Source organism: Thamnophis elegans, chromosome 9 (genome assembly GCF_009769535.1).
Source record: "Thamnophis elegans isolate rThaEle1 chromosome 9, rThaEle1.pri, whole genome shotgun sequence".
Taxonomy (NCBI): Eukaryota; Metazoa; Chordata; class Lepidosauria; order Squamata; family Colubridae; genus Thamnophis; species Thamnophis elegans.
Genome location: NC_045549.1, coordinates 72408142 through 72433764, shown reverse-complemented (window position 1 = coordinate 72433764; position 25623 = coordinate 72408142). Strand labels below are relative to the sequence as shown.

The 25623-nt window shown below is 44.3% G+C and overlaps 1 protein-coding gene across 1 annotated transcript in view; it reads left to right on the top strand.

Annotated features, from left to right (window-relative positions):
• The window catches only part of ARAP2 (ArfGAP with RhoGAP domain, ankyrin repeat and PH domain 2), a 52288-nt gene extending 27602 nt beyond the window's left edge, over positions 1–24686 (top strand). Inside the window, exons 3-11 of the mRNA XM_032223672.1 lie at positions 2738–2808; positions 7962–8038; positions 9994–10067; positions 15871–16206; positions 18077–18146; positions 20557–20677; positions 23369–23547; positions 24382–24476; positions 24593–24686. Of these exons, the coding sequence (XP_032079563.1) occupies positions 2738–2808; positions 7962–8038; positions 9994–10067; positions 15871–16206; positions 18077–18146; positions 20557–20677; positions 23369–23547; positions 24382–24476; positions 24593–24686 (1117 nt within the window). The remainder of the gene's footprint in view (positions 1–2737; positions 2809–7961; positions 8039–9993; positions 10068–15870; positions 16207–18076; positions 18147–20556; positions 20678–23368; positions 23548–24381; positions 24477–24592) is intronic.
• The last annotated feature ends 937 nt before the right edge of the window (positions 24687–25623 follow it).

Genomic DNA, 25623 nt, shown 5'->3' with positions numbered 1-25623 from the left:
TTGAGAATGGACCAAGAGAAGCCTCGAAAACAGGCCGAAAAAAGCCTCAAAAATGGGCCAAGAAAAGCCTGAAAACTGGGTCAAAAAAGCCTTAAAAATGGGTCACGAAAAGCCTCAAAAATGGGCTGAGGAAAGCCTCAAAACGTGCCAACCCCCCCCCAAATGTGCCAAAAAGCCCCCCAAAAGGGCCAAACCCCCAGAAAATTAGTCAAGAAAAGCCTCAAAAACAGCCCCCCAAAATCCTCAAAATGGGCCACAAAAAGCCTCAAAAACATGCCCAAAAGCCCCCAAAATGTGCCCAAAGCCCCCCCAACCCAGAAAATGGGTCCAGAAAAGCTTCAAAAACAGGCCAAAAAATCCTCAAAATGAGCCGAAAAGGCCTCAAAATGAGCCAAAAAGGCCTCAAAAATGGGCCAAGAAAAGCCTGAAAACTGGGTCAAAAAAGCCTTAAAAACGGGTCACGAAAAGCCTAGAAAATGGGTTGAAGAAAGCTTCAAAACATGCCAAAAGCCCCCCAAAAGGGCCAAACCCTCCAGAAAACGAGTCAAGAAAAGCTTCAAAAACAAGCCAAAAAATCCTCAAAAATAGGCCAAGAAAAGCCTCTAAACTTGCCAAAATAGTCCCTAAAATATACCAAAAAGCTTCAAAAATGGGCCAAGAAAAGCCTTGAAAATGGGCCAAAAAGCCTCAAAAACAGGCCAAAGAGCCCCCCAAACAGGCCAAAAGAGCCCCCCCCCCAATGGACCAAAAAAGCCTTGAAAGTGGGTAGAAAAAAGGCTGGAAAAGACCCCCCCCAAATGGCCAAAAATGAGGCGCTCAGAGGCCAAAAATCTTTGTTGTTGTTTTCCTCTTCTAAATTTAGGTGCATCTCAAATAATCAGGCCGGGGGGGGGGGGGTTTATAATCCAAAAAATATGGTATCTACATTTCTACAGTTTCTGGCAGTTGTTTCAGAAGTAGTTTGCTCTTATCTTCTGGATAGGGATGAGGCTTTGACCTTCCAGTCCAGCCTACAACCTTGTAAATCCTCACAAGAATCTCCACTCATGCCTATTTCTTCCAACTTTAGACAAGATCACCCAGTAGTTGAAGCTCGATTTATGCCTCTCTAAATGTCAAGTGTTGCATTCATATGTCGGGTGTTATGTGCGCGTTAATGTGTTGAAGGTCCTTGTTGAGGCAGGAGTTTGCAATTAGTGGTCTAGCTTGTGTCTCCCGACGCTCTCAATTATGCATAAATCCACAAAACATTTGGACTCAGATTAGGAAGGAGGGAAAGGTTCAAATCTCTGCTGATTTCTGCAGCCTAGCTTGGTGATGATCAGCAATTTCCATTTAGGACGTTCCGTGTGTATATCAGCACGAGACAAGGCCAATGGTTCCTTGGCCCCTCCAGAATGATCGTGCCCTAAAATCAGAGACCAGAAATGTTGAAATTCAAGTTTTACATGAGTTCAACCAAAAATAATAATAATAATAAATTTGGCTGACTAGAATGACCTCGGAGGTCTTGTCTGCCCGAGGGAGGAGACGTTATACCAGGGGTGTCAAAACTCGATTTCATGGAGGGTGGCATCAGAGTTGTGTTTGACCTTTGAGGGCCAAAGGGGAGACGTGGGGCATGGCTAGAGTATGTAGCCATGGGGGCATGACATGGGACTCGTGTCTAGGATATCTGTGGTGGCCAAGTGCTAAGGCAGAATTTCCTTCAGACCCTCCCTCCCTCTCATTATAATCTCCTTTCTTCCCTCCCTCCCTTCCTTTTCCTTCCCTCTTCATTCTCCTTTCTTCTTGCTTCCCTTCCTTCCTTCTTTTCCCTTCCCTGCACTCTTCCCATCTTCCCTTCTTTCTTCTTTGTCTTCCCTCTTCCCCTTTCTCCTTTCCCCCTCCCTTCTTACGTGCTCAAATGCAAAAAGGGGAAACATTTCTCCTCCCCCCCCATTTTGAGTTTGCTTTGATAGATCTCTGCCAGTGAAAACAGGGGGCAGGGGTGGGCTTCTGCCGTCATCACTGCTTGTCTGTAAATAGCTGTGCCCATGCGCAGAACATTAAAAATGTCAAAAAATACATTCCATGACGACCGGGGAACCGGTTCTGGGGCATGGCCAGCCTGCTGTCTTTACTGGTTCGGTGACCCAGTCGCAATTTCCACTACCAGTTCACTCAAACTGGTGTGAACCGGTAGCAACTCACCTCTGGCAGGTAGCCTGAATGGGTCCCCCTGCCACCGAGCTCCATTTTTGCTAGCAGAGACACCACGAGCAGGTCCTTTGCTGTTTTCAGGCCAGGTCTAAGCACCCTGTGGGCTGGATCCGGGCCCGTGGCCCGAGTTTGTTTGAGACCCCTTCCTTATACCTTCCCAGACAAATGGATGCCCAGCTTTTCTTCAAGACCTTCAGGGATGGAGAACCCGCATCTCTGGGACACAAGCTGTTCCATTGATTATTTCTTATTCCTCCTTATTTCCAGCCTGGATTTCCCTGGGATGAGCTTCCACCCATTGCTCCTCGCCCTGCCTTCAGGTGCTTTGGAGAACAAGTCAATGCCGCCTTCTCTCTTCTAGAGACGATGTCCACAATCGTCCAACAGGGGCCATAATTTCACAAAGGGATAAAAGAGCATCTTTGTTAAAGATGCTTGAGCCTGGAGCTGTAATTCTGCAAACTGTAGAGGACAGATACCTTACGAATATAAATTTGTCCTAATATGTAATCTCTTCCCTTTGATATTGTTCCAGCTCTCTGCACGAACGAAGAAGTGCCAATGGTTTAAGTATCCATTGTTCTGAGGATTGTGTTCCGGACAACCGTGAGTAAAACGTTGTGACTAATTGTAATTCATACTTCAAAGGTGATCCCAAGTGTCTTATTTGGGGAATTTAGAAGGTCAGAGGGCTGTAATGATAAAGTAAGACTTTATAATTTATAGATGCAAAAGTGGAACACCTTATAATGTTGTTGCTGTTTTTTTAAAAGAAGGAAGTAATATTTCCAACTGGTAGCACAGATCTGGCCCAGTTATGAAACCATGGTGAGGACCATTTTCAGGGTAAGAAAGGGTAGATTGTGATGTCAGATTTATTCCTGGTAGAAAACATCAATCCTTCCATCATTGGAAGGCTAATGCATTTTCTTGCAAAGGAAATGTATAACTTTTGCTTTGCCGCGATAGAAAAGAATATATTTAGCTCAGCGTTGAACTGTGGGGTCCTTGGTGCTCTCTGAGCTTGGTGGTTTTCTTGTAGATGTTTCTCCAAAGCACCAGAGGGCAGAATAAGAAGCAATGGATGGAAATAAATCAAGGAGAGAAGCAATCTGGAACTAAGGAGAAATTTCCTGACAGTTAGAACAATTAATCTGAAGTTCTCCAGAAGTTGTGAACGCTCCAACACTGGACGTTTCAAAGAAGTGATTGGACAACCATTTGTTTGGAATGGTTTTGGGTTTCCTGCCTGAGCAGGGGGTTGGATAAGAAGACCTCCAAGGTATATTCTCTCCTCTCCTCTCCCCTTTCCTTCCTTTCCTTATTCTTCTATTCTATTCCGTCCCTCCTTTTCTCTTCTCTTCTCGTCTTTTCCCTTCTCTTCCCTTCCTTTCCTTTCTTTTCCTTATTATTCTATTCTATTCTATTCCATTCCATTCCTCCTTCTCTTCTCTTCCCTTCCCTTCCCTTCTCTTCCCTTCCCTTCCCTTCTCTTCCCTTCCCTTCCTTTCCTTATTCTTCTATTCTATTCTATTCTATTCCATTCCATTCTATTCCTCCTCTTCTCTTCTCTTCTCTTCTCTTCTCTTCTCTTCTCTTCTCTTCTCTTCTCTTCTCTTCTCTTACCTTACCTTACCTTATCTTATCTTATCTTATCTTATCTCTCCTCTCCTCTTCTATCCCCAGAACACAACAGAATAGAATAACAGAGTTGGAAGGGGCCTTGGAGGTCTTCTAGTCCAACCCCCCTGCTTAGGCAGGAAGCCCCTCACCACTTCAGACAAATGGCTATCCAACATCTCCTTAAAAACTTCCAGCGTTGAAACATTCCCAACTTTATTTTTTAAAAGTCACTATGGTTGAGAGACGTGAACTTCTAGTGGAGAAATGTCCTGTATTGTGTAAACCTTTCACGAAGGCAGTTCCTGAATTCAAATTGAATTGAATGCAAAGTTTTCAAGTGGGCTGTTGCTTGAATTTTGCTAGCGTCACGATTATAGAGAGAAAGTGTGTGTGTGTGTGTGTGTGTGTGTGTGTGTGTTTTCAGCAATTGGCCCTGGCGGATTTCAAAGAAAGCTTGAGCAGGTTCAGGCTTGGTTAGCGCATGGAATGAGGCTTAGCAGGAAATCGTACAAGCTAGTCTAGCTTGGCGGAATAAAATACATCTTCTCAGCAGCTTCTGTCTTGTCGCTAAGAAATGTCAGGCAGAATTGGCTTTGACATGCAGGAGATTCTATCAATCCATCAGAATAGAGCTAGGAGGGACCTCCGAGGTCTTCTAGTCCAACCCCCTGCTCAAGCAGGAGAATCTACAGCATTTCAAACAAGTGACTGTCCAGTCTCTTCTTAAAAACCTCCAGTGATGATGCGTCCACAACTTCTGAAGGCCAGCTGTTCCACTGGTTGATCATTCTCACTGTCAGGGAGTTTCTCCTTAATTCCAAGTTGCGTCTCTCCTTGATTAGTTTCCATCCATTGCTTCTTGTCCTGCCCTCTGGTGGTTTGGAAAAGAAGTTGAGGCAGCTCAACTTATTTTGGGGCAGCTCCTCAAATATTGGAATATTGCTATCATGCCCCCTCTCGTCCTTCTTTTTTTCTACATTGGCCATACCCCGTTCTTGCAACGGTCCTTCAGATGTTTTAGTCTCTGGGCATTTTATTATCCTAGTTTTCTTCCTCCGGACTTTTTCCAAAGTCTCAACATTGTTTTTTTATAATGTGGCGATCAAAAGTCGATGTAGTTTTCTTTTCTCTAGACTAGCCATATCGAAATTCTGCAATCCTGTGTTTTAGTCTCTGGGCCTTTAATCATCTTAGCTGCTCTTCTTTGCACGCTTTCCAAAGTTTTCGGCATCATCGTTTTTGCAAGGTGTTGACCAAAACTGGATGCAGGATTCCAGGTGTGGCTTTACTAAGGTTTTATAAAGTGGTACTCATACTTCACCTGATTTTGATTCTATGCCTCTGTTTCTACAGCCGAGGATTGTATTCGCTTTTTTGGCTGCTGCTGCACATTACTGGCTCATGTTTAAGTGATTGTCCATTAGGACTCCAAGATCCGAGGTGGCGCAGTGGTTAAATGCAGCACTGCAGGCTACTTCAGCTGACTGCAGTTCAGCAGTTCGGCTGTTCAAATCTCACCGGCTCAGGGTTGACTCAGCCTTCCATCCTTCCGAGGTGGGTAAAATGAGGACCCGGATTGTTGGGGGCAATATGCTGACTCTGTAAACCGCTTAGAGAGGGCTGAAAACCCTATGAAGCGGTATACAAGTCTAACTGCTATTGCTATTGCTATCCCTCTCACAGTTACTGTTTTTGAGCTGGTTTTTTCCTGCCTAAGTGTAACACCTTGCTTATCTCCACATTAAAACTCATTTTGTTGGATTCAGCCCATTGTCCCAAAGGTGCTTTTTCAGGAGACTTTCTTGGTTTTTCTTTTGAAGATGTTTCGCTTCTCATCCAAGAAGCTTCTTCAGTTCTGACAGGACAATGGGGAATGGAAGGATTTATACTCCTTGCAGACAGCTGGTCATTTGCATCCTTTTAGAGGGTCGTTGAGGCCACTTGGAGGTTTATCTGTGTCCTCAGGGTCACCTGAGTGGTGCTAATGATTCCTGCATTCTGCAATTTTTTCCTCTGGAAATCCATTCCTACTCCCACGCCATCCGAAGGGTCTTCATCCCAAATTGCATAGCTAAAAACGTACCGATTCTCAGTCATCCAGGTTATCGCTGTCCCCAGGATTGGGCCCAATTGTTCTCAATTAGCATTGTGGTTTATAGGAATAGATAACTGTGGGCAAAATATCGCCCGTCTTTTTGAGGGCATCTTTGCCTCTGGGATTAGTTATACGAGTCATATTTTCTGCCGTGCAAACATGGACAGGCTTAGCAGGCACGCAAATTCAATACAGCCCTTGGTGTGGGAAGACAGGTCTGATTAAAAATATACGCAGTAACAGCCTGTTGGGTTTTTAGTTCAACTAATTAAGAGTTAAGGGCAAGTTTCAACAGCTTTGCCCGCCAATCTGAAATCTGACACACATTGCTTGTCTGCAATTCAAGGACATCACTTGATTTCCCTTGCAACTTCAAGCACGGAGGTATGGATTTAATTTTTTTTTTTTAACCTTTCGTTCTTCAACGGGAGGGAAAGAAAAGATTTAAAAGGGCAAAAAAAGAGGGAGGGAAGAATAAAACGATAGAATGCATAATATGTGTTTAAGGTCTTCCCCCCGCGTGACTATAAGGGAAAAAAAATCCACAGGGCAGTTTCCCATTAAAGTCTTAGCATATTTCACTGTGATCATCTATAAATAATCTGGGTCCAATTTATATGTTGCAAGTAATATTAGATCTGTCATCTACTGAGCAATGGGAGTCATAGATTTATCTTGTCAACATTGAAGGCAGAAAGGCCTAAAAAAATCCACTTCTGTTTTCCAGATACTTGGGAATATGGTGAAATCCAGCAGGTTCTGACAAGTTCTGTAGAACCAGTCACAGAGACTTTGAGTAGTTCAGAGAACCAGTAGCGAAATTTTGAGTAGTTCGGAGAAACGGCAAATGTTACGTCGGGCTGGCCCCAGAGTGGGGTGGGAATGGAGATTTTGTAGTATCCTTCCTCTGCCATGCCCACCAAGCCACGCCCACCAAGCCATGCCCACAGAACCAGTAGTAAAAAAAAATTGAATTTCACCACTGACTCCAAAATACGTAAACCTTGTTTCAAAGCCAAAGTAATAAATGCAATTACTGCCGTGTTTCCCTGAAAATAAGGCAGGGTCTTATTTTCTTTTGACCCCCGAAATAAATGCTTGGCCTTATTCTTGGGGAGGTCTTATTATTTTTGAGGTGCAGAAGGTGGCGAGCGTGGTCACCTCATGGCTGCTGCTGTGTTGCAATATCTTCTGGGAGAGCCGAGATGGCACAGTGGTTAAATGCAGCACTGCAGGCTACTTCAGCTGACTGCAGTTCGGCAGTTCGGCAGTTCAAATCTCACCGGCTCAGGGTTGACTCAGCCTTCCATCCGTCCGAGGTGGGTAAAATGAGGACCCAGATTGTTGTTGGGGGCAATATGCTGACTCTGTAAACCGCTTAGAGAGGGCTGAAAGCCCTATGAAGCGGTATGTAAGTCTAACTGCTATTGCTATTGCTATTTAGCTAATGCTCTCAAAAGCCCAATTGGGCTTATTATCCAGGGAGGTCTTATTTTTAGGGAAACAGAGTACTTCCTGGAATGTGCCAACTTTAGGACGTGCAAAAAGCTATATTTGACTGGAGCACTATTCTGGAAAGGCTATTCAGAGAACAGCAACAAAAATGATTAGTGGGTTGGAGACTAAAATGTAAGAAGAATGGTACCAGAAATTGGGTATGCCTAGTCTAATGAAAAGAAGGACTACAGGGGACATGTTAGCAGTCTTCCAACGTTTGAGGGCCTCCTACAAAGACGAGGAGGTCAAACTATTTTCCAAAGCACCAAAATTTAAGACAAGATACAATGAATGCAAGTTAACCAAAGTGAGAACAACCTGGAACTAAGGAGAAAAGGTGAGAGTTAATTAACCAGTGGAACAACTTGCCTCCAGAAGTTGTGGATGGTCCATCACCGTAAGCTTTCAAAAAGAGATTGGTCAACCATTTGCAAGCTGGGATTTTTCTGCAGGTCAGAACTGATATTCAGTCAACAAAGGACCATGTGTTACAGATATGGGATGACCCTGTGAGCTTGTCTGTCTGTCTGTCTGATTTCCCCAGGAGAACCAGCTGAAGAAAAGGCACCCCCCATTTCTCCCTATGGCGAGACCTTCCTTATGAATTCTCCTGAAGACATGGTGAGTTGTTTACTACCTAGAAGTCCGCAGTTATGTTCCACTAAGGGTGAAAGGGTTGAATGTGCGGGAGAGGTAGGGGGAGAAGGAAAGAGAAAGAAAGAGAGAGGGGAGAGGGAGGGAGACTCATATATTATGAGTCTCTCTTTCTGTTTATCTTTATCTTTGCTAGATCACACCAAAAGTGGAAATTAATTAGGGGAGGGGAAAACAACCTAGAATAAGAAAATTTTTACTGATAGTTAGAACAATTAATCAGTGGAACAACTTGCCTCCAGAAATTGTGAATCCTCATTCCTGACAAATTTCAGTGAGTTCTAAGCAGTGGTAGTGAATGGATAATAAGGGGATTCTAGGGAAACCTAGAAAAGATATGTGTGCAAATTCCTTGGCTGATGATTAAGCGAGCAACTTGGTTCCCCCTTAGCGGAGTGGTGCAGTGGCCACACCTCGCAATGAGGAGGCTGTGAGTTCGAACCTTGGTAGAGGCAGATATTTCTCTCTCTGGGCACAATGGGAATAGATCTGCCGAACAAAACTCCGCATTGGCGACAGGGAAGGGCGTCTGGCCAGTCAACATTCAGCTACATTCAGTTGCCGAGACTCCAGCCCGCCAGGGATTATATGGGTTGGTTGAATGAAGATGATGGTGATTGGTTTGCAAAAAACAACAACAACAACCCCAAGGCAATTTGTCACAAGCCGAATCCTTCTGTTCACGATGACTTAAAAAGGTCCTTCAAATGCCAACATGTTTCCCGGCTGATTCAAGTGTGGTAACTGAGGAGAAGAACCATTGCGAAAAGAGACCTCGGATGTGGAGCCTACAAAATGCCTCCAAACTTAGCCGCCCCCCGTCTGTGACCTCATGCACTTTTGTGGTTCTCCACCACTTCCTTTGTTCAACGTGTCACATTGTGAGCTGACGAGAGGCTGCCAACGAATCAGGAATCAGGGAAATGGCATTGCGGGTTTCAGTGACCCGAAGCGAAACTTGGTGGAGGGAAGTTCCTCTTCTCTGTTTCCTCCTCTTAATAGCCACACGCCTTTCATGTGGACTCCGTGGGTAGATTTCCCTGGTTGCACCGTAAAACCGAAGGAGTAGATTGTTCCCCTCCTACTCCAGAATGCCTCACCTTAGTCTGAGGTCAGACGCCGAGATCTAGGAAGGGTAGAGAGCTTGCTCCTGTCCAGGAGAAGAGGGCATTTAAAGGATCTGGCAGGGCGTCCTTCAGAAGGCTCAAACGTGTCCTGTTTAAGAGGAAGCTTTTAGAACTATGGGGTTTACATCAGGTGAGCTGGGCTGTTCAGGGACAGGTTTGTGTACAGGTAAAGCAACAGAGTTGCAGCATGAGAATTCTATCATTTCAGACTGTGGATGGACTCAAGCAGCTGGGCCAGTACTCTTAAACTGTCTAGTAATCCATCCATCCATCTATAGATATAGAGGGAAAGAAAGAAAGAGAGAGAGGTAGGGAGGAAAGGAAAGAAGGAAGGATCTTTCTCTCTCTCTCCCTTCCTCCCTCCCTCCCTCCTTTCTTTCTTTCTTTCTTTCTTTCTTTTTTCACATACATACATTTGTACAGTATATATCCATCCATCCATCCATCCATCCATCCATCCATCCATCCATCCATCCATCCATCCATCCATAGGTATATAGGGAAAGAAAGAAAGGGAGAGAAAGGGAGGGAGGGAGGGAGGGAGGGAAAGAAGGAAAGATCTTTCTCTTTCTTTCCCCCCCTTCCTTCCTTCCTTCCTTCCTTCCTTCCTTCCTTCCTTCCTTCCTTCCTTCCTTTCTTTCTTTCTTGTTCTTTCTTTGTATATATATATATATATATATATATATATATATATATATATATATATATATATATATATATATATATATATATATATATATATATATAATATTACCTTTTACCTTATCTGTTCACTCACTGAATTTATTCTTCCAGGAAACCTACAGCAAGGAACCTTCAGATGTGTTAGAAAAGGATAAAGAGAAGAAAAGAACGGCAAACAGAACAAGGTATTGGATTAAAAATGCAGAAAAAAAATCCAAATCTATTTCTGATTAACTTATTACACATTAGTGTGGATCAAAATTGTACATTGTGATCTGACCCAGCCTTAGCAGAACCAAGAAACAGAACCCCTTGCCCCCCCACAAAAAACCCTCTTTATTTAACTACTGTGAATTCATGGCATTTCCACACAGAAAAGTCTGATGATTAATTGAAGTACAGACCTTATCAGTTCTTGGATAATTGCCAGGCCAGCAGCTTTCAGTTGCAAAGCTGTAAATTAATTCCTGTCAAGAAATCTCTGAGGTATGAACCATAATAAACAAATCTTCTGAAAGAAATATGAACTGTTGTCTCCTACAACCTGCTCTCCCCTTTTGCTTCTATTTATTCCCCAGCAGGGAGGGGCTGCTCAGCATCCATGTGTCCCTTTCTTTCTCAGTTGGCTCCTGGTGCTCAGTTGCTCTCCTCTCCTGACAGCTCTGCGCATACGTGCATCTGGAATAGGCCCCAGCTGTTCTTCTTCCCTACTTATCTCCGAATCCAAAGGCAGCTGGGAAATTTCAGACGGCCCTGGCTCCATCTCTGCTTCTGACACCTTCCCCAGACTCCAGGACTGACAAAGGTTCCTCCCCAACCTCCTCAACCTCCCACCAAGCCATGCCCACGGATGGAATGGGGTAGGATAGAACAGAACAGAACAACAGAACAGACTAATGAAACAGAATTGGAAGGGACCTTGGAGGTCTTCTGATCCAACACCCTGCTTAGTCCAACCCTATACCATTTCAGACAAATGGTTCTCCAATCTCTCCTTAAAAACCTCCAGTGTTGGAGCACTCACAACTTCTGGAGACAAGTTGTCCCACTGATTAATTGTTCTAACTATCAGGAAATTTCTCCTTAGTTGTTTCTCTCCGTGGTGAGTTTCTAGCTGCCTTGCTACTTCTCCTGCCTTGAGATGCTTTGGAGAATAATTTGACACCCTCTTCTTTGTGGCGGCTCCTGAGATATTGGAAGACTGTGATCATGTCACCCCTGGTCCTTCTTTTCATCAAACTAAACATACCCAATTTCACCAACCATTCTTGTTTTAGCCTCCAGTCCCCTAATCCTCTTTGTTGTTCTTCCTTCTCTTTCTAGAATAGTAATGGCTAACCTTTTTCTACTCGTGTGCTGAAATCTCCTGCCTGCAACAATGCAAGTGCATACGTGCTCACACCCATAATGCAATCTGCCACGCCCGCTGCGCACGTGCCCATGGCTCCCTGCGCTCCCCCAGCCCCCACGCATGCGCAAGGCCCTACCCGCGCTTCTCCCATCCATGCACATGACTCCCTGTGCCAGTTTTGTGGCTTAGCAGGCCTCCCTGAAGCTTCCTGAAACTGTCGCACCCCGCTGCGGAGGTCTCATGCACACACATGAGACCTCTGCACAGGCGCACACGATCCATCTCCTGCATGTGTGCCAGAGACCTAAAAATTAGCTGGACCATCACGATTCTACATCAACATCTTTTTTTCACATTTTTCCAGATTTTGCTAATAGGAACAAAGTCATCTTCAGCATTGCTGGCAGGATGTTATTGTCTTCTTCTGGAGCTCATTTCAAGTGTCTGATAGGAAGGCAGGAAGGAATAAGGCCAGCCACTGTTTTGTTATGTTTGGGTTAGGGGTGGTGTGTGCTTACATTTTTTATACCAAGTTCAAGGAAAGAAGCAGCAGGATCCATGGTGCTAGTTCAGTTTCCTCCATGGGCTGAAATAATCACATGTCTTTGTTAGCTTTTGGGGTTATTTTTAAAGTTTTTATTTTATTTTTAATTTTCAAAACAGACACAACGCATACAATCTTCCGTTCTTACGTACTGTAGAAAGTGTATCAGTTGGTTACAAAAGGCTTTCATGCATCTCTTCCACAGTCATCAAGCATAATTCATATTAAGTCAAATATTTTAACTCAGATATTTATATATGTTACCATCATCATACCTCCACTTTCATTTGACTATAGTTGTTTAAACGTCCTCCATCATAAAATATACCAAGGTTTAATACATAACCACATACTGGCATTTCATTTGCTATTTCTAAAATCCTCCAATGAGACTAAATCCTTATGTCCTATTCTACCTAAACATCCATAATGTTTAATAACAAAGTTTTCTATCCTTCTTTCCAAATCATTGTTTACAATTTACATCTCATTTCCTTAAATTGTACCCATATATATGTGTGTGTGTGTGTGTGTGTATGTATGTATGTATGTATTTTCCCCCCAGTAATCAAGACTTAACTCAATCTAACTTAATTCTTTGTTATTGTTGTTGTTGTTGTTGTTGTTGTTGTTCTTGTTCTTGTTCTTGTTGTTATTAACCTTTATATATAATCCAAAAGGGTTTCTAATCTTCCTTTCATGGGTGCCATTCAATATTCATATCCAGTTATTACTTATCATAACGCTACACATTGTATACATTATTATCATTATCAATTATTTATTTAACTATATCTATTATCACTAAATTTCGCTACGTTTAGCTACTTTTAAATTATACTCTTCCATTTATCAACCAGTATCTTTCCAATAGGGTTTTGGGGTTTTTTTTTTGAGCTCGCTTCTCTTCCTGTGGACAATATCAGACTAAGTAACCAATTAAGTATGAGCCAGCAGTGTGTGGTGGTAGCCAAAAAAGCCAATGCACTCTTAAGTTGCATTAACAGAGGGATACAATCAAGATCAAGTGAGGTGCTAATACCACTCTATAAAGCCTTAGTAAGACCATAGCTAGAGTACTGTATCCGGTTTTGGTCACCACACTATAAAAATGATGTTCAGACTCTAGAAAGAGTGCAGAAAAGAGCAACCAGGATGATTCGGGGACTGGAGACTAAAACATATGAAGAATGGTTACAGGAACTAGGCCTGGCTAGTTTAGGGAAGAGAAGGACCAGGGGAGACATGATAGCAACCTTCCAAAATTTGAGAGGCTGCCACAGAGAGGAGAGGGTCAAGCTATTTTCCAAGGCATCTGAAGACCAAATAAGGAATAATGGATGGAAATTGAACAAGGAGAGATTCAACCTGGAAATAAGGAGAAATTTTCTGACAATGAGAACAATCAACCCATGGAACAGCGTTGCCTTTGGAAGTTGTGGGAGCTTCATCCCTGGAGGCTTTCCAAGAAGAGATTGGACAGCCATCGGTCAGAAATGCTGTAGGGTCTCCTGCTTGAGCAGGGGATTGGACTAGATGACCTGTAAGGTCCCTTCCACCTCTGTTAATCTGTATCTTCATCAGTTTCTTCTTCAAGTCATGAAACAACTTCAGATTATTTCAAGGAATGCTAAGAACTCAACAGTTCAACCCTGAACTGCAACATGGGGACAAAACAATTTGATAAAATATTTGGGCGAAGCAAATAGACTCTCCTGGAATGGCTGAGTTATAGAATTTTGGAATATAGCTTGGATGTTTCTGTAGTCAAGCATTCCACTGTTTTACTTCCATCATTGATTTTCTCCAGCTGGCTAAGACCAGGGACTTCGCAGAAAATCCATAACGTTTGAAATGAGACTTTGATTTTGGTTAGCCACCAGAGAGCAGTTTTCTTACAAAGTGGTGGCAATGCAGGACTTTTGAAGAAGACTAGTTGGAGCAGTGATGGTAGAATCAAAACTGGATCTCTAATGAACTCAGAGGAGAATTCTTAGAAATTTGGACCGAGCCGTATGGTTACAGATCTGGGTATCACAGGTTAATTTAAGTCAGGAAAGAATCTCTCTTTTATCACTCTCTTTTCCTGTATTGTTAAGCTGATCAGAAATAGATTCCTGCTTTGGGGGGAAGCTTTTGTTGCTTGAAATGAAAAAAAAAAGATGTGGAGACTCTAGAAAAAGTGCAGAGAAGAGCAACAAAGATGATTAGGGGACTGGAGGCTAAAACATATGAAGAACAGTTGCAGGAACTGGGTCTGTCTAGTTTAATGAAAAGAAGGACTAGGGGAGACATGATAGCAGCCTTCCAATATCTCAGGGTTTGCCACAAAGAAGAGGGAGTCAAACTATTCTCCAAGGCACCCGAAGGTAGGACAAGAAGCAATGGGTGGAAACTAATCAAGGAGAGAAGCAACTTAGAACTGAGGAGAAATTTCCCGACAGTTAGAACAATTAATCAGTGAACTTGTGAACATAATCACATAAACACATCAACAAAAACAAACACATGACTTAAAACAACATAGGAACAAGAAGTTCCATCATATATCACACAGCAGTTCCGTATCGGTTTCTTTACAGTTAGTGTTTTCCCTTCTATACATTTCTATCTTGCATTCATGGTCCCCTTAATCGTTATCCATTTTTATGTGCTATTCTATATTTATTTATACTTAGCTTTTTAGCTATACTTACCAAATATTGTTTACCTATATTGTGCTTTATATTCTTACTATCATTTATTCTCTTACATGCAATTATAGATATACATTCACATGGTTATTCTTTTTCTTTGCCATTCTTATACTTTTGTTATTCCATTTAAAAGGTTATAATATACAGTTTGGGTTGCTTTGTTTACCATCCCTAGCGCCTGTTGTAACACCGCCTTATTTTCCCTTTCTTTTCTCCCTCCCTTCCTTCTCTGCTTCCTTCCTTCCTCCTCTCCTTCCCCTTCTTCCTTCCCTTACTTCTCTCCTACTCCTACCCCCTGTCTTCTCCTTCCTACCCTCTCTCCTTCTCTTTTTCTCTCTTCCTCCCTCCTCTCCTTCCCTTTCTCTCCCTTACACCCTCTTCTCCTTTCCTTTCCTTCTTCCCTCCCTTCTCTACTTCCTTCCTTCCTCCTCTCCTTCCCCTTCTTTCTTCCCTTACCTCTCCCCTACTCCTACCCTCTTTCTTCCCCTTCCTGCCCTCTCTCCTTCTCTTTCTCTCCCTTCCACCCTCCTCTCCTTCCCTTTCTCTCCCTTACACCCTCTTCTCCTTTCCTTTCCTTCTTCCCTCCCTTCTCTACTTCCTTCCTTCCTCCTCTCCTTCCCCTTCTTTCTTCCCTTACCTCTCCCCTACTCCTACCCTCTTTCTTCCCCTTCCTGCCCTCTCTCCTTCTCTTTCTCTCCCTTCCACCCTCCTCTCCTTCTCTTTCTCTCCCTTCCACCCACCTCTCCTTACCTCTTTCTTCTTCCTTTGCCTCTCCTCCACTCTTCCTCTTCCCTTCCTACTATCTCTCCTTCTCTTTCTCTCCCTTCCACCCTCCTCTCCTTTCCCTTCCTTCTTCCCTTCCTTCCCTACTTCTTTCCTCCTCTCCTTCCCCTTCCTTCTTCCCTTACCTCTCCCCTACTCCTACTCTCTTTCTTCCCCTTCCTGCCCTCTCTCCTTCTCTTTCTGTCCCTTCCACCCACCTCTCCTTACCTCTTTCTTCTTCCTTTGCCTCTCCTCCACTCTTCCTCTTCCCTTCCTACTATCTCTCCTTCTCTTTCTCTCCCTTCCACCTTCCTCTCCTTTCCCTTCCTTCTTCCCTCCCTTCCCTACTTCCTTCCTCCTCTCCTTCTCCTTCCTTCTTCCCTTACCTCTCCCCTACTCCTACCCTCTCTCTTCCCCTTCCTGCCCTCTCTCCTTCTCTTTCTCTCCCTTCCACCCTCCTCTCCTTTCCCTTCCTTCTTCCCTCCCTTTCCTACTTCCTTCCTCCTCTCCTTCTTCCTTCTTCCCTTACCGCTTCCCTACTCCTGTCATCTCTCTTCCTCTTCCTACCCACTCTCCTTCTCTTTCTCTCCCTTCCACCCTCCTCTCTTCCCCTTCTTCTTCTGTTTGGCTACTAGTAACCAAGATCAGAAAACCTCTGAGAATGTAAAACGCTCTCCAGGAGACCAGACTCCCTTTCCGAAGCGATTTGTCGGGGAAGCTGAATCCTCTTCACTGAAAGAATGTTCTCGCTACGCTTGGAGGGGGAAATATAAACCCAGCAAGGGCCTCGGAGAATTCCGAAGTGGGAGCCTGGATCTCGATGGGAAAGACCAGCTGTCTCCTTTCCTGGATGTTTGCGGTGATGAATTCGTCCCTGGCTCCAAAGACTCAATCACACCTTATGCCTGTTTTTACGCTCCGGCAGCAAAGAAGGTTAAGGAAGGTTGGCTGGATAAACTCTCCCCACAAGGGTACGTAGCCCAGTGGTGGGTTTCAAAAATTGTTCAAACCTACTCTGTGGGTGTGGCCTCCTTTGTGGGAGTGGCTTGCCGCCTATGTGATCGGATGGGAGTGGCTTGCCACCCATGTGACCGGATACGAAGATGCCGACGACACTTGTCAGAACCACCTTAAATTACCTCACCCACAGCACTGGCATGCATAAGAATATGATGTAAACTTGTTTTTTAAAAGGCATCTTTGGTTTGCGTTAAAACAACTTCAACACACGCAATGTTCTGATTGCACCACAAACGCAGTAGCCATCCTTCCCTTTCACAGAGGCACTGAGTTTTATAAATACGAGCATGATAGTGTAGAACTATCCAAGGACCAGTGGTGGGTTTCAAAAAAATTTGGAACCTCTTCTGTAGGTGTGGCCTGCTTTCCGGGTCCACTGGTGGAACCTCTTCTAACTGGTTCGGTAGATTTGACGAACCGGTTCTACCAAATAGGTGCACCACCTCTGACGTAGCCCCCCAAAAAGTCTGTTATAATTGATTCTAGAATGACGATGATTTTACTCACCGTAGAGAGCCAGTTGGATCTACAGCAAGGGTATCCAACACAAGGCTTGTGTATGTGGTGGGTGTCCCAAAAGGCTTCCCAAAAGGACAAAGACATCTCCTCGTCCCTTTTATTTAGTTCAAAGGGAATTCCTCTCCAGCAAAGTCCCGGCCAACAGTCTTTCAAGAGATTTCACAACTGCAGGCCTTTAGCAGGCTTGGAGAGCTCCCTGGCTGATATCTTCGAAACTCCATGCTGTAGCAGCAATTACTGGGCAAGAAGTCAGGAACAGATCTTCACCCTAATGAAACGAACCAATTGTCTCCTACAAACTCCCCTCCCCTTTCACTCCTCTTTATTCCCCATGGGAGGGGCCATTCACCATCCACCTGTGGCTTTACTCCTGAGTCGGCCCTTGTTCCTTAGCTGTTCCCTTCTCCTGGCAGCTCTGCGCATGTGCACACTGGGAACAGGCTCCAGCTGTTCTTCCGCCCCACTGATCTCCGACTCCAAAGGCAGCTGATAACTGTCAGATGGCCCTGGCCCCCTCTCTGCCTCTGACACACAGAGCCCTCATCAGAGCCTTCCCCAGACTCTAGAACTGGCCCATGTTCCTCCCCAAGATCCTCACTGTCTGAGTCTACCACCAGCTCTGCTAGTCGCTGGTGGCCCAAAACACTTGGATCTGGCCCATGGGGCTGTCCTGGAAAATTGAAGGGTTTGGCCTGCGTGGCTTCGGCCCAGTCTACCCAATGCAAAGAGGAAACATCGGTCCAGTTTGGCTTCAGCCCAGTTTACCCAGTGTGATGGGGAAACCTCAGGCCAGTGTGGCTTCAGCCCAGTCTAACCAGTACGAAGGGGAAACATGCCAACAGTTTGGGGAGTGGCGTCAAGATGGCCATGCCCACCCAGTCAGCCATACCCACCCAGTTGGCCACACCCAATGAGTGGCATCAAGTTGGCCAAACCCACCCAGTTCCCCTCCCCAGGTCAACCAGAGCCCTCAGTGGAATTGAGTTTGACACCACTGGTCTACAGGTTGAGGCAGTAGGCTAGAAACAGGAAATCAGATCGGATGATTTTGAGTCTATCACCAGGAAAAAGGTGAGTTCTAGTCCCGCCTCAGGCATGAAATCTGGCTAGTTCACTTTGGGTCAATCACCAGGAGACAAGTGAATTCTAGTATCACCTTCTCTTCTTCCTCCTCCTCTTCCTCCTAATGCTCCTCCTCTTCCTCCTGCTCCTCTTCCACTCCCTTCTTCTCTTCCTTTTCCTCTTCCTCCTCCTCTTCCTCCATCTCCTCTTCAAATTACTTTTGACTTTCTTCCCATGTAGGAAGCATGTGTTTCAGAAACGCTGGGTGAAGTTCGATGGAGAAAGCATGGCTTATTATAGCAACGACAAGGTGAGTCTCTTGCGCTAAATAATGTATAAGTCCACTCTGAGCAAATTATTAGTGTGGACTTAGCCATAGGCAACTGCTTAAACATAAGATTTGGGTAGCAGGCTCACTCAGGGTTTGGTCCTCATTCTCCCTGAAGGTACAAGGCAATTATTAGATGTAGAAAGTAAGGGATATGACCTGGATGGAGATATGCAGGAATCATTCCTTAGCAAAAGCATTTTTAATTCCACCACAAAGCAACATTCAGAAGTGACTCAGGCAGATACTTCCCTAATTCACTGCAGCATAAGAAGGAGAAAGTAGAACACCGTAAGACTTGTAACAGTCTGTTATTAGGGCCAGTCTGAATAAAATTAGTTTTAGGCTTCTCATGGAGCTGATTTTCTTCCCTCCCTTTCCTCTCCCCTCCCCTCCCACACCCCTCCCACACCCCTCCCCCTCCCCTTCCTTGTCTCCTTCCCCCTCCCCTCCCTCTCATTTTCCTTCTCCTTCCCTCCCTCCCCCTCCTTCCGCTGTCTGATTCCTTCCTTACTTCCTCCCCTCCCCTTTCTTTCTTCCTTTCCCTTGCAGTCCAAGGGACTCAATGCAGGAGTCTTCTCCAGCACCATAGTTCAAATGCCTCCATTCTTTGGTGCTCATCCTTCCTTATGGTCCAACTTTCACAGCCATCCATTGCAACTGGGAAAACCATAGCCTTGACTCAGTGGTGGGTTTCAAAAATTTTTAGAACCTCTTCTGTAGTGTGGCCTGCTTTGTGGGAGTGGCTTGCCGACCACATGACTGAGTGGGAGTGGCTTGCCAGCCATGTGACTGGGTGGGTGTGGCCAACTTGTAAAATGTGGTAAAACTCACTTAATAACTTAGCAACCAAAATGTTGGCTCAGAAACTCTGACATTTAAAGCACGCAAATCTTAAAGCTCTCAAGTTACAAGAGCCTTGCAAAAAAAAAAACAACAACAGGGGTGTTCAAACTTGATAGCTTTAAGACTTGTGGACTTCAACTCCCAGAATTCCTCCTCCAGTCATGTTGGCTCAGGAACTCTGGCATTGAAGGGTGCAAGTCTTAAAGCTGTCAAGTTACAAGACCCTTGCACTCTTTAGAAAAAAAAAAACCCAGGGGTGTTCAAACTTGACAGCTTTAAGACTTGCGGACTTCAACTCCCAGAATTCCTCCTCTTGTTCTTCATCTTGATGATGTGCGGATGGGTGGGGGGAGGGAGCTGGATCTGGTTCTAAACGGCATTGTAGATTTGTGGAACCTCTTCTATAGAAGAGCTTAGAACTGGCAGGAACCCACCCCTGCCTTGACTAGAAGCACCTTTGTTGGCACGGTGATGTCTCTGCTTTTCAGGATGCTGTCTAGATTTGCCATAGTTTCCCTCCCCAGGAGCAAGCATCTTTTAATTGCTTGGCTTTAGTCCCCACCTGCGGTGATCTTGGAACCCAGGAAAATAAAACCTATCCCTACGTAGGAGCTGGTAAATGGAAGAGATGGTGGATTTCAAAAATCTAGTAAATAGACAGTGGCTGCAGTTCCGCATCTAGTCAGCAGATGCCTGTAGATGCCAGGATATTATTTCTGGATGGAAAAAAAAAACCTGCAGCATGAATTTTGCAACAAGAGTTAGATCATTGTGATGAAATGGAGAGAAATTTCCTCTGTGGCAACCTGATTGCATCTCCAAAAAAAAACCTGAGCATATGAGAATATGATTGAATGTTAGCAGGCCTGGATTTAACCCACGAGAAATATGGCAGTCAAACCGACCCGTTTCTTTGTGCAACTCTACAAAAACATCTGGGAAATAAAATACTTTCGTAGTGCCGTGTTTCCCCGAAAATAAGGCAGCCTCTTATTTTCTTTTGACCCTCGAAATAAGCACTTGGCCTTATTTTCGGGGAGGTCTTATTATTTTTGAGGTGCAGGAGGTGGTGAGCATGGTCACCTCAGGGCTGCTGCTGTGTTGCAATATTTCCGAGGAGGGATTATTTTAGCGCTTGCGCTCAAAAGCCCAATTGGGCTTATTATCCAGGGAGGTCTTATTTTTGGTGAAACAGGGTAGGAATCTTCGGACCATGTCTTGGTTTCTTTTTTCTGTTGTGCGGCAAGTACCTTTAGTGCTTGACTTACTACAATTCATTTAGTGACCTTACAGTATCGCTGAAAAAATGTGAGTTATGTCCATTTTGTCACACTTACTGACTGTTGCAGCATCCCTGCAGTCACGTGATCAAAAATTTTGCCGCTTGGCCACTGACTCACATTTATGACGGTTGAATTGTTTTTGGTCAACCAAGCTTTTGGAACAGAAATGGAATTTGCAGTAGCTTGGCCAGGAATGTGTAGTCTTGCCTTTTGTAAAGCTACCCTTGTGTGTGAATAAGCTTACCTTTATGGTTTTGATATAGGACATCTACTCCAAGGGCATCATCCTTCTTTCCGCGATAGCGACCGTCCGGATGCATGGAGACAGCAAGTTTGAAGTGGTGACAGCACACCGAATATTTGTCTTCAGGGCTGAAAAGGAAGGTGAGCCTCATTTTTTGAGGATTCCTTTATTGGCTGCAAAACATTTGATTTTTTTTCAGATCAGAAGGGGGATTCAGCCGGTTCGGATCGGTTCGGGCGAACCAGTAGCTTCAACAATCAGTTGGCCCTGCCTCCCACCCCACTTATGCTGTCTTTCTAGCTCATCTCCAGCTTAAAAAGAAGCTTCTTGGGTGAGAGGTGGAATATCTTCAAAGAAAAACCAGAAAGTCCAGTTGTCTCTTTAAAAAGCACATTTGGGACATCCGTGAGCTGGATGACTGAGAATCTCCTTAGACATTCGCTGTGGGATTTCTAAGTTGGTGCCTCCTAAATATGTGGAAATAACCATTATTTTCAGCCGGAATAGCGTTTTGATCCAGGAAACCTCGTTAATGGTTAAGGCACCGGGCTAGAACCTGGGAAATTGTGAGTTCTAGTCCCAACTTAGACAAGAAAGCCAGCTAGGTGACTTTAGGCCGATCAACTAGGATCTCAGGGTTCCAAAGAGCATCCAAAATTAAATCAGAGTCCAAGACAAAGTATTGCTCAACGTTCCAATTTATGAAGCGAGCCATAGTGGCACATCTGGGAAAACCCAAATCTGAAAGCTTCCCGATTTGCCGCACCTAGTTGAAATTTGAAGATCCTGCTCCCACACCCACAAGCCCATCACATGGTCCAATCTTCCGCTGCCATGTTGGCAGCTTCCACCAATCCAGTTCCGGCCAGGTGCAGAGACAAAGGATGACCTTGGCTTTCTAGAAAGAATGTTGTTATGGCTACATAGCATCTAACTCTGTACAATCCCCTCTCCCATTTTCCCACAATAGAAAAGGCATAGTAGAATAATAGAAAGTGTGGCAGGCCAAAGGCCCAGAAGAAAAGATGGCTGCAGGCCTGGCATAGGAGACAAATGCATCACTGAATGCCCAGTTTTAGGAAACCATGACCCCACCAGAAAAGGTGTTGCCACATCAGCAGTGGACAATCCTGAGTAGGATTCACACCTCACACAACATCTGTCGGGACACACTCTGGCTCATATTTATGATGGCTGCAGGGTCCCTGGGAGCGGAGGGGGTTCATGTTATCTCCGTTTTGCAATCATCCAGGTCATGGTTGTCTCAAAGGTGCTTTCTCAAGAGGCCACTGGACTTCCTTGTTTTTCTCTGAAGACATTTTGCTTCTCATCCAAGAAGCTTCTTCAGCTCTGACTGGATGGTTGGCGAATGGAAGGATTGATACTCCTGGCAGACAGCTGGCCATTTGCATCCTTTTAAGAGAGTTGTTGAGGCCACTTGGAGGTTTATCTATCTTCTGGCGAGCAACATTCATGGGGAAGCCAGATCCGTTTAATGACCTTGTTACTAACTTAACAACTGCAGTCATTCAGTTCATGATTGTGGTGAGAAAAGTCCTTAAAAACCGTGGCACGACAAAACCGCGCTCAACTAAAGCGCGCCCGATTAAACCGCGTCGCTGACGTCATCAACAGGGCGACAACAGCGAGCGCGGAGAAAGAAGGGCGCTTTAAATAGCGCTTTGAAAGCAAGCCGATTCAAGTTAAGGTAAGGGTTAGCTTTAGGGTTAGGTTTAGGGTTAGGTTAAGGGTTAGGGTTAGGTTTAGGGTTAGGTTAAGGGTTAGGTTTAGGGTTAGGTTTAGGATTAGGTTTAGGGGGGTTAGGTTTAGGTTTAGGGGTTAATTTTAGGCTTAGCATTTACAGCGTGCTTCTGTCTCCGCGCTGTTGTCGCCCTGTGATGACGTCAGCTACGCGGTTTCGTCGAGCGCGCTTTAGTCAAACACGGTTTTGTAGTGGAACCCTTAAAAACGGGGCATTAAACCACCTGATTCACTCAGCAAGCATGTTCCCCACTTTTAACAACCACAGCATTCTGCTTAACAACTTAACCATGGTTACAGTGTCCTGGGGATCTTGTGATTCCCCTTTTACGATCTTCTGACAAGCAAAACCAACGGGGGAAGCCAAATTCACTTAACCACCAGGTGACTAACGCATCCACTGGGGCGATTCCTTTAACAACTGTGCAAAAGAAAGGTTGTACAATGGGGGCCAAGCTCCCTTCACAACTGTCTCGCTTAGGAACGGAAATGTCAGGCTAAAATGTGGTCATAGGCCGAGGATTGAGGACTCCCTGTATTTAAGCAAGTGTGAAACAAGTGCTTCAAACTCTGAAGCTCCGTTGGGCCTTGCAAAACTAATTGGCAATTAGTTTCTCTGGCAGCATTTCAAGGGAGATAAAGGTGGGTGCTTATCAGCCTTATCCCGAAAGACTTTGGCAGACTTCTGATGGACTCTTTACAAACTATTTGGGACTCATTATGGGCTGGGAAATGAACAAAATTTGGAGCCTTTTAAATAAAAGAGGGTTTTTGGAGGCTAAGCATATGATTTATGCTTTATCAGGAAGCCTAGGTCAGAACGGGAGGGATTTTTTTTGCCTATGAATAGAGCTTTCTCTCTCTTTTTCTCCGAAGTGCTGTCATCTGCTGTGGACTATTAAGGAAGGTGGAGCCTTCTTTCCAAAGAGCATGTTTCTCCATTTCTCATCCAGGGGAATATAATAATCTGGCTTTTAAAAAATATTTCTCAAAATATTTCACTCTTCTAGGAGAGGGGCGGGTGCTAACTTTCTACATGTCATTTTTTGTGTGCGCGCACGAATGTTTAGAAGAACGGAACAATTGGGTGACCATCCTCTTCACTGCTCTGCGGTCCCTCCCGGCAATTTCTCGAGCACGGACGGCCGTTCCTCCAGAAAAATGCGGCTACCTGGAATTGAAAGGCTACAAAACCAAGATCTTTACCCTGCTGCAAGGGAACAGTGTGTGGATATGCAAGAACTACCAGGTGACGCCTGCAATTTTCTTTCTTTCTCTTTTCTTTTCCTGCTGGCCCCAAATCTGAGGTGATGTTAGTAAGGCTGCCGAGAAAAATTAGGAAGCTTGGACTGATTGTGTATTTACAAAATAACACCCCACCTCTCCTCCCCTCCATTCGTCCTAATCCTTTCCCCCTCCATTTCATTTGATTCCATTTGATTCCATTCCACCTTTTCTCTTCTCTTCCCTTTCCTTCCTTTCCTTATTATTCTATTCTATTCTATTCCCTTCCATTCCTCCTCTTCTCTCCTCTTCTCTTCCTTTCCCTTCCCTTCCTTTCCTTATTCTTCTATTCTATTCTATTCTATTCTATTCTATTCTATTCTATTCCTCTTCTCTTCTCTTCTCTTCTCTTCCCTTCCTTATCTTCTATTCTATTCTATTCTATTCCCTTCCATTCCTCCTCTTCTCTCCTCTTCTCTTTTCCTTTCCCTTCCCTTCCTTTCCTTATTCTTCTATTCTATTCTATTCCTCTTCTCTTCTCTTCTCTTCTCTTCTCTTCTCTTCCCTTCCCTTCCTTCTATTCTATTCTATTCCTTCTGTTCTGTTCTGCTCTACTCTACTCTACTCTACTCTACTCTAGCATTCAGCCAGTGATTTTGAGCAACTGGTTGTAGCAATAGAGTGGTAAGACAAATACTTGTGAACATACCCTAGGTAGATGGAATAGATGGCATATTTGTACGTCTGACTTTGTACCCACATACTTAAGTCCATGCATAAACGTAAAGTGTGTACAACATATAAGTACATGCAACCTCCCACAGATGCCACATATGTGTGGATGTGTATTGATTTGTAGCAACAGGATATCACTTTCATCTTTCTCAATTTAACTTCTGACATCAAGATATTTTCAGTGAGAATTACTAGGTGTGAGAGCTGCTTCTTGGAAAGGTAAAAAAGCTAGTTTCCAAAACAATTAACATGTATGGGCAGGCAAGATCAAAGGAATGTGAGAAAAGAAAACAAGGCAGTTTTCTATTCAACTGTCTCGATTTGTCTATGAACAGTTTAGGATTGCAGTTTGACCTCAGCTGTGTTGAACAATGTTCAGTGTTTGGCGTCTTTGGTTCTTTTGGTGTTGGATGGTATTTGCCACCCTAAAATTAGAAGTTGGACTGCCATACAAAAGCAGTGGGGGGAGAAGAGGGGGGGGGAGGAAGGAGGGAAGGAATCCAGCAGGAAAAAAGGAATATAGCTATATCAATTGACGGATGGAAGGAAGGAGGGAAGGAAGAAAAAGGAAGGACTGAATCAGGAAGGAAGGAATCTAGCTATATGAATTGAAAGAAGGAAGGAAGGAGTGACTCAGAAAGGAAAGAAGGAAGGAAGGAATATATACGAATTGAAGGAAAAAAGGAAGGAGTGACTCAGAAAGGAAAGACGGAGGGAAGGAATCTATATGAATGAAAGGAAATAAAGAAGGAAGGAGTGACTCAGAAAGGAAAGACGGAGGGAAGGAATCTATGAATGAAAGGGAAGAAAGAAAGAAGGAAGGAAGGAAGGAAGGACTGAATCAGGAAGGAAGGAATCTAGCTATATGAATTGAAAGAAGGAAGGAAGGAGTGACTCAGAAAGGAAAGAAGGAAGGAAGGAATATATACGAATGGAAGGAAAAAAGGAAGCAGTGACTCAGAAAGGAAAGACGGAGGGAAGGAATCTATATGAATGAAAGGAAAGAAAGAAGGAAGGAAGGACTCTACGTAGTTATATGAATTGAAGGAAGCAAGGAGTGAATCAGAAAGGAAAGAAGGAATCCAGTTACATAAGTGGAAGGAAGGAAGGAGGGTGGGAGGGAAGGAAGGAGTAAATTAGGAAGGAAGGAATCTAGCTATAAATAGAAGGAAGGAAAGAGTGAATCAGGAAGGAGGGAAGGAATCCAGTTATATATAAGTGGAAGGAAGGAGGGAGGGAAGGAAGGAATCTGATTATATGAATACAAGGAATTCTTGTGTTAACAAATCTCCCGTGGAGGGTGTAGGAGGCAAGGGTAGCGGCTTCATAGCAGTTTTTGGAGATATATTATTAAGGAAACGCTTCT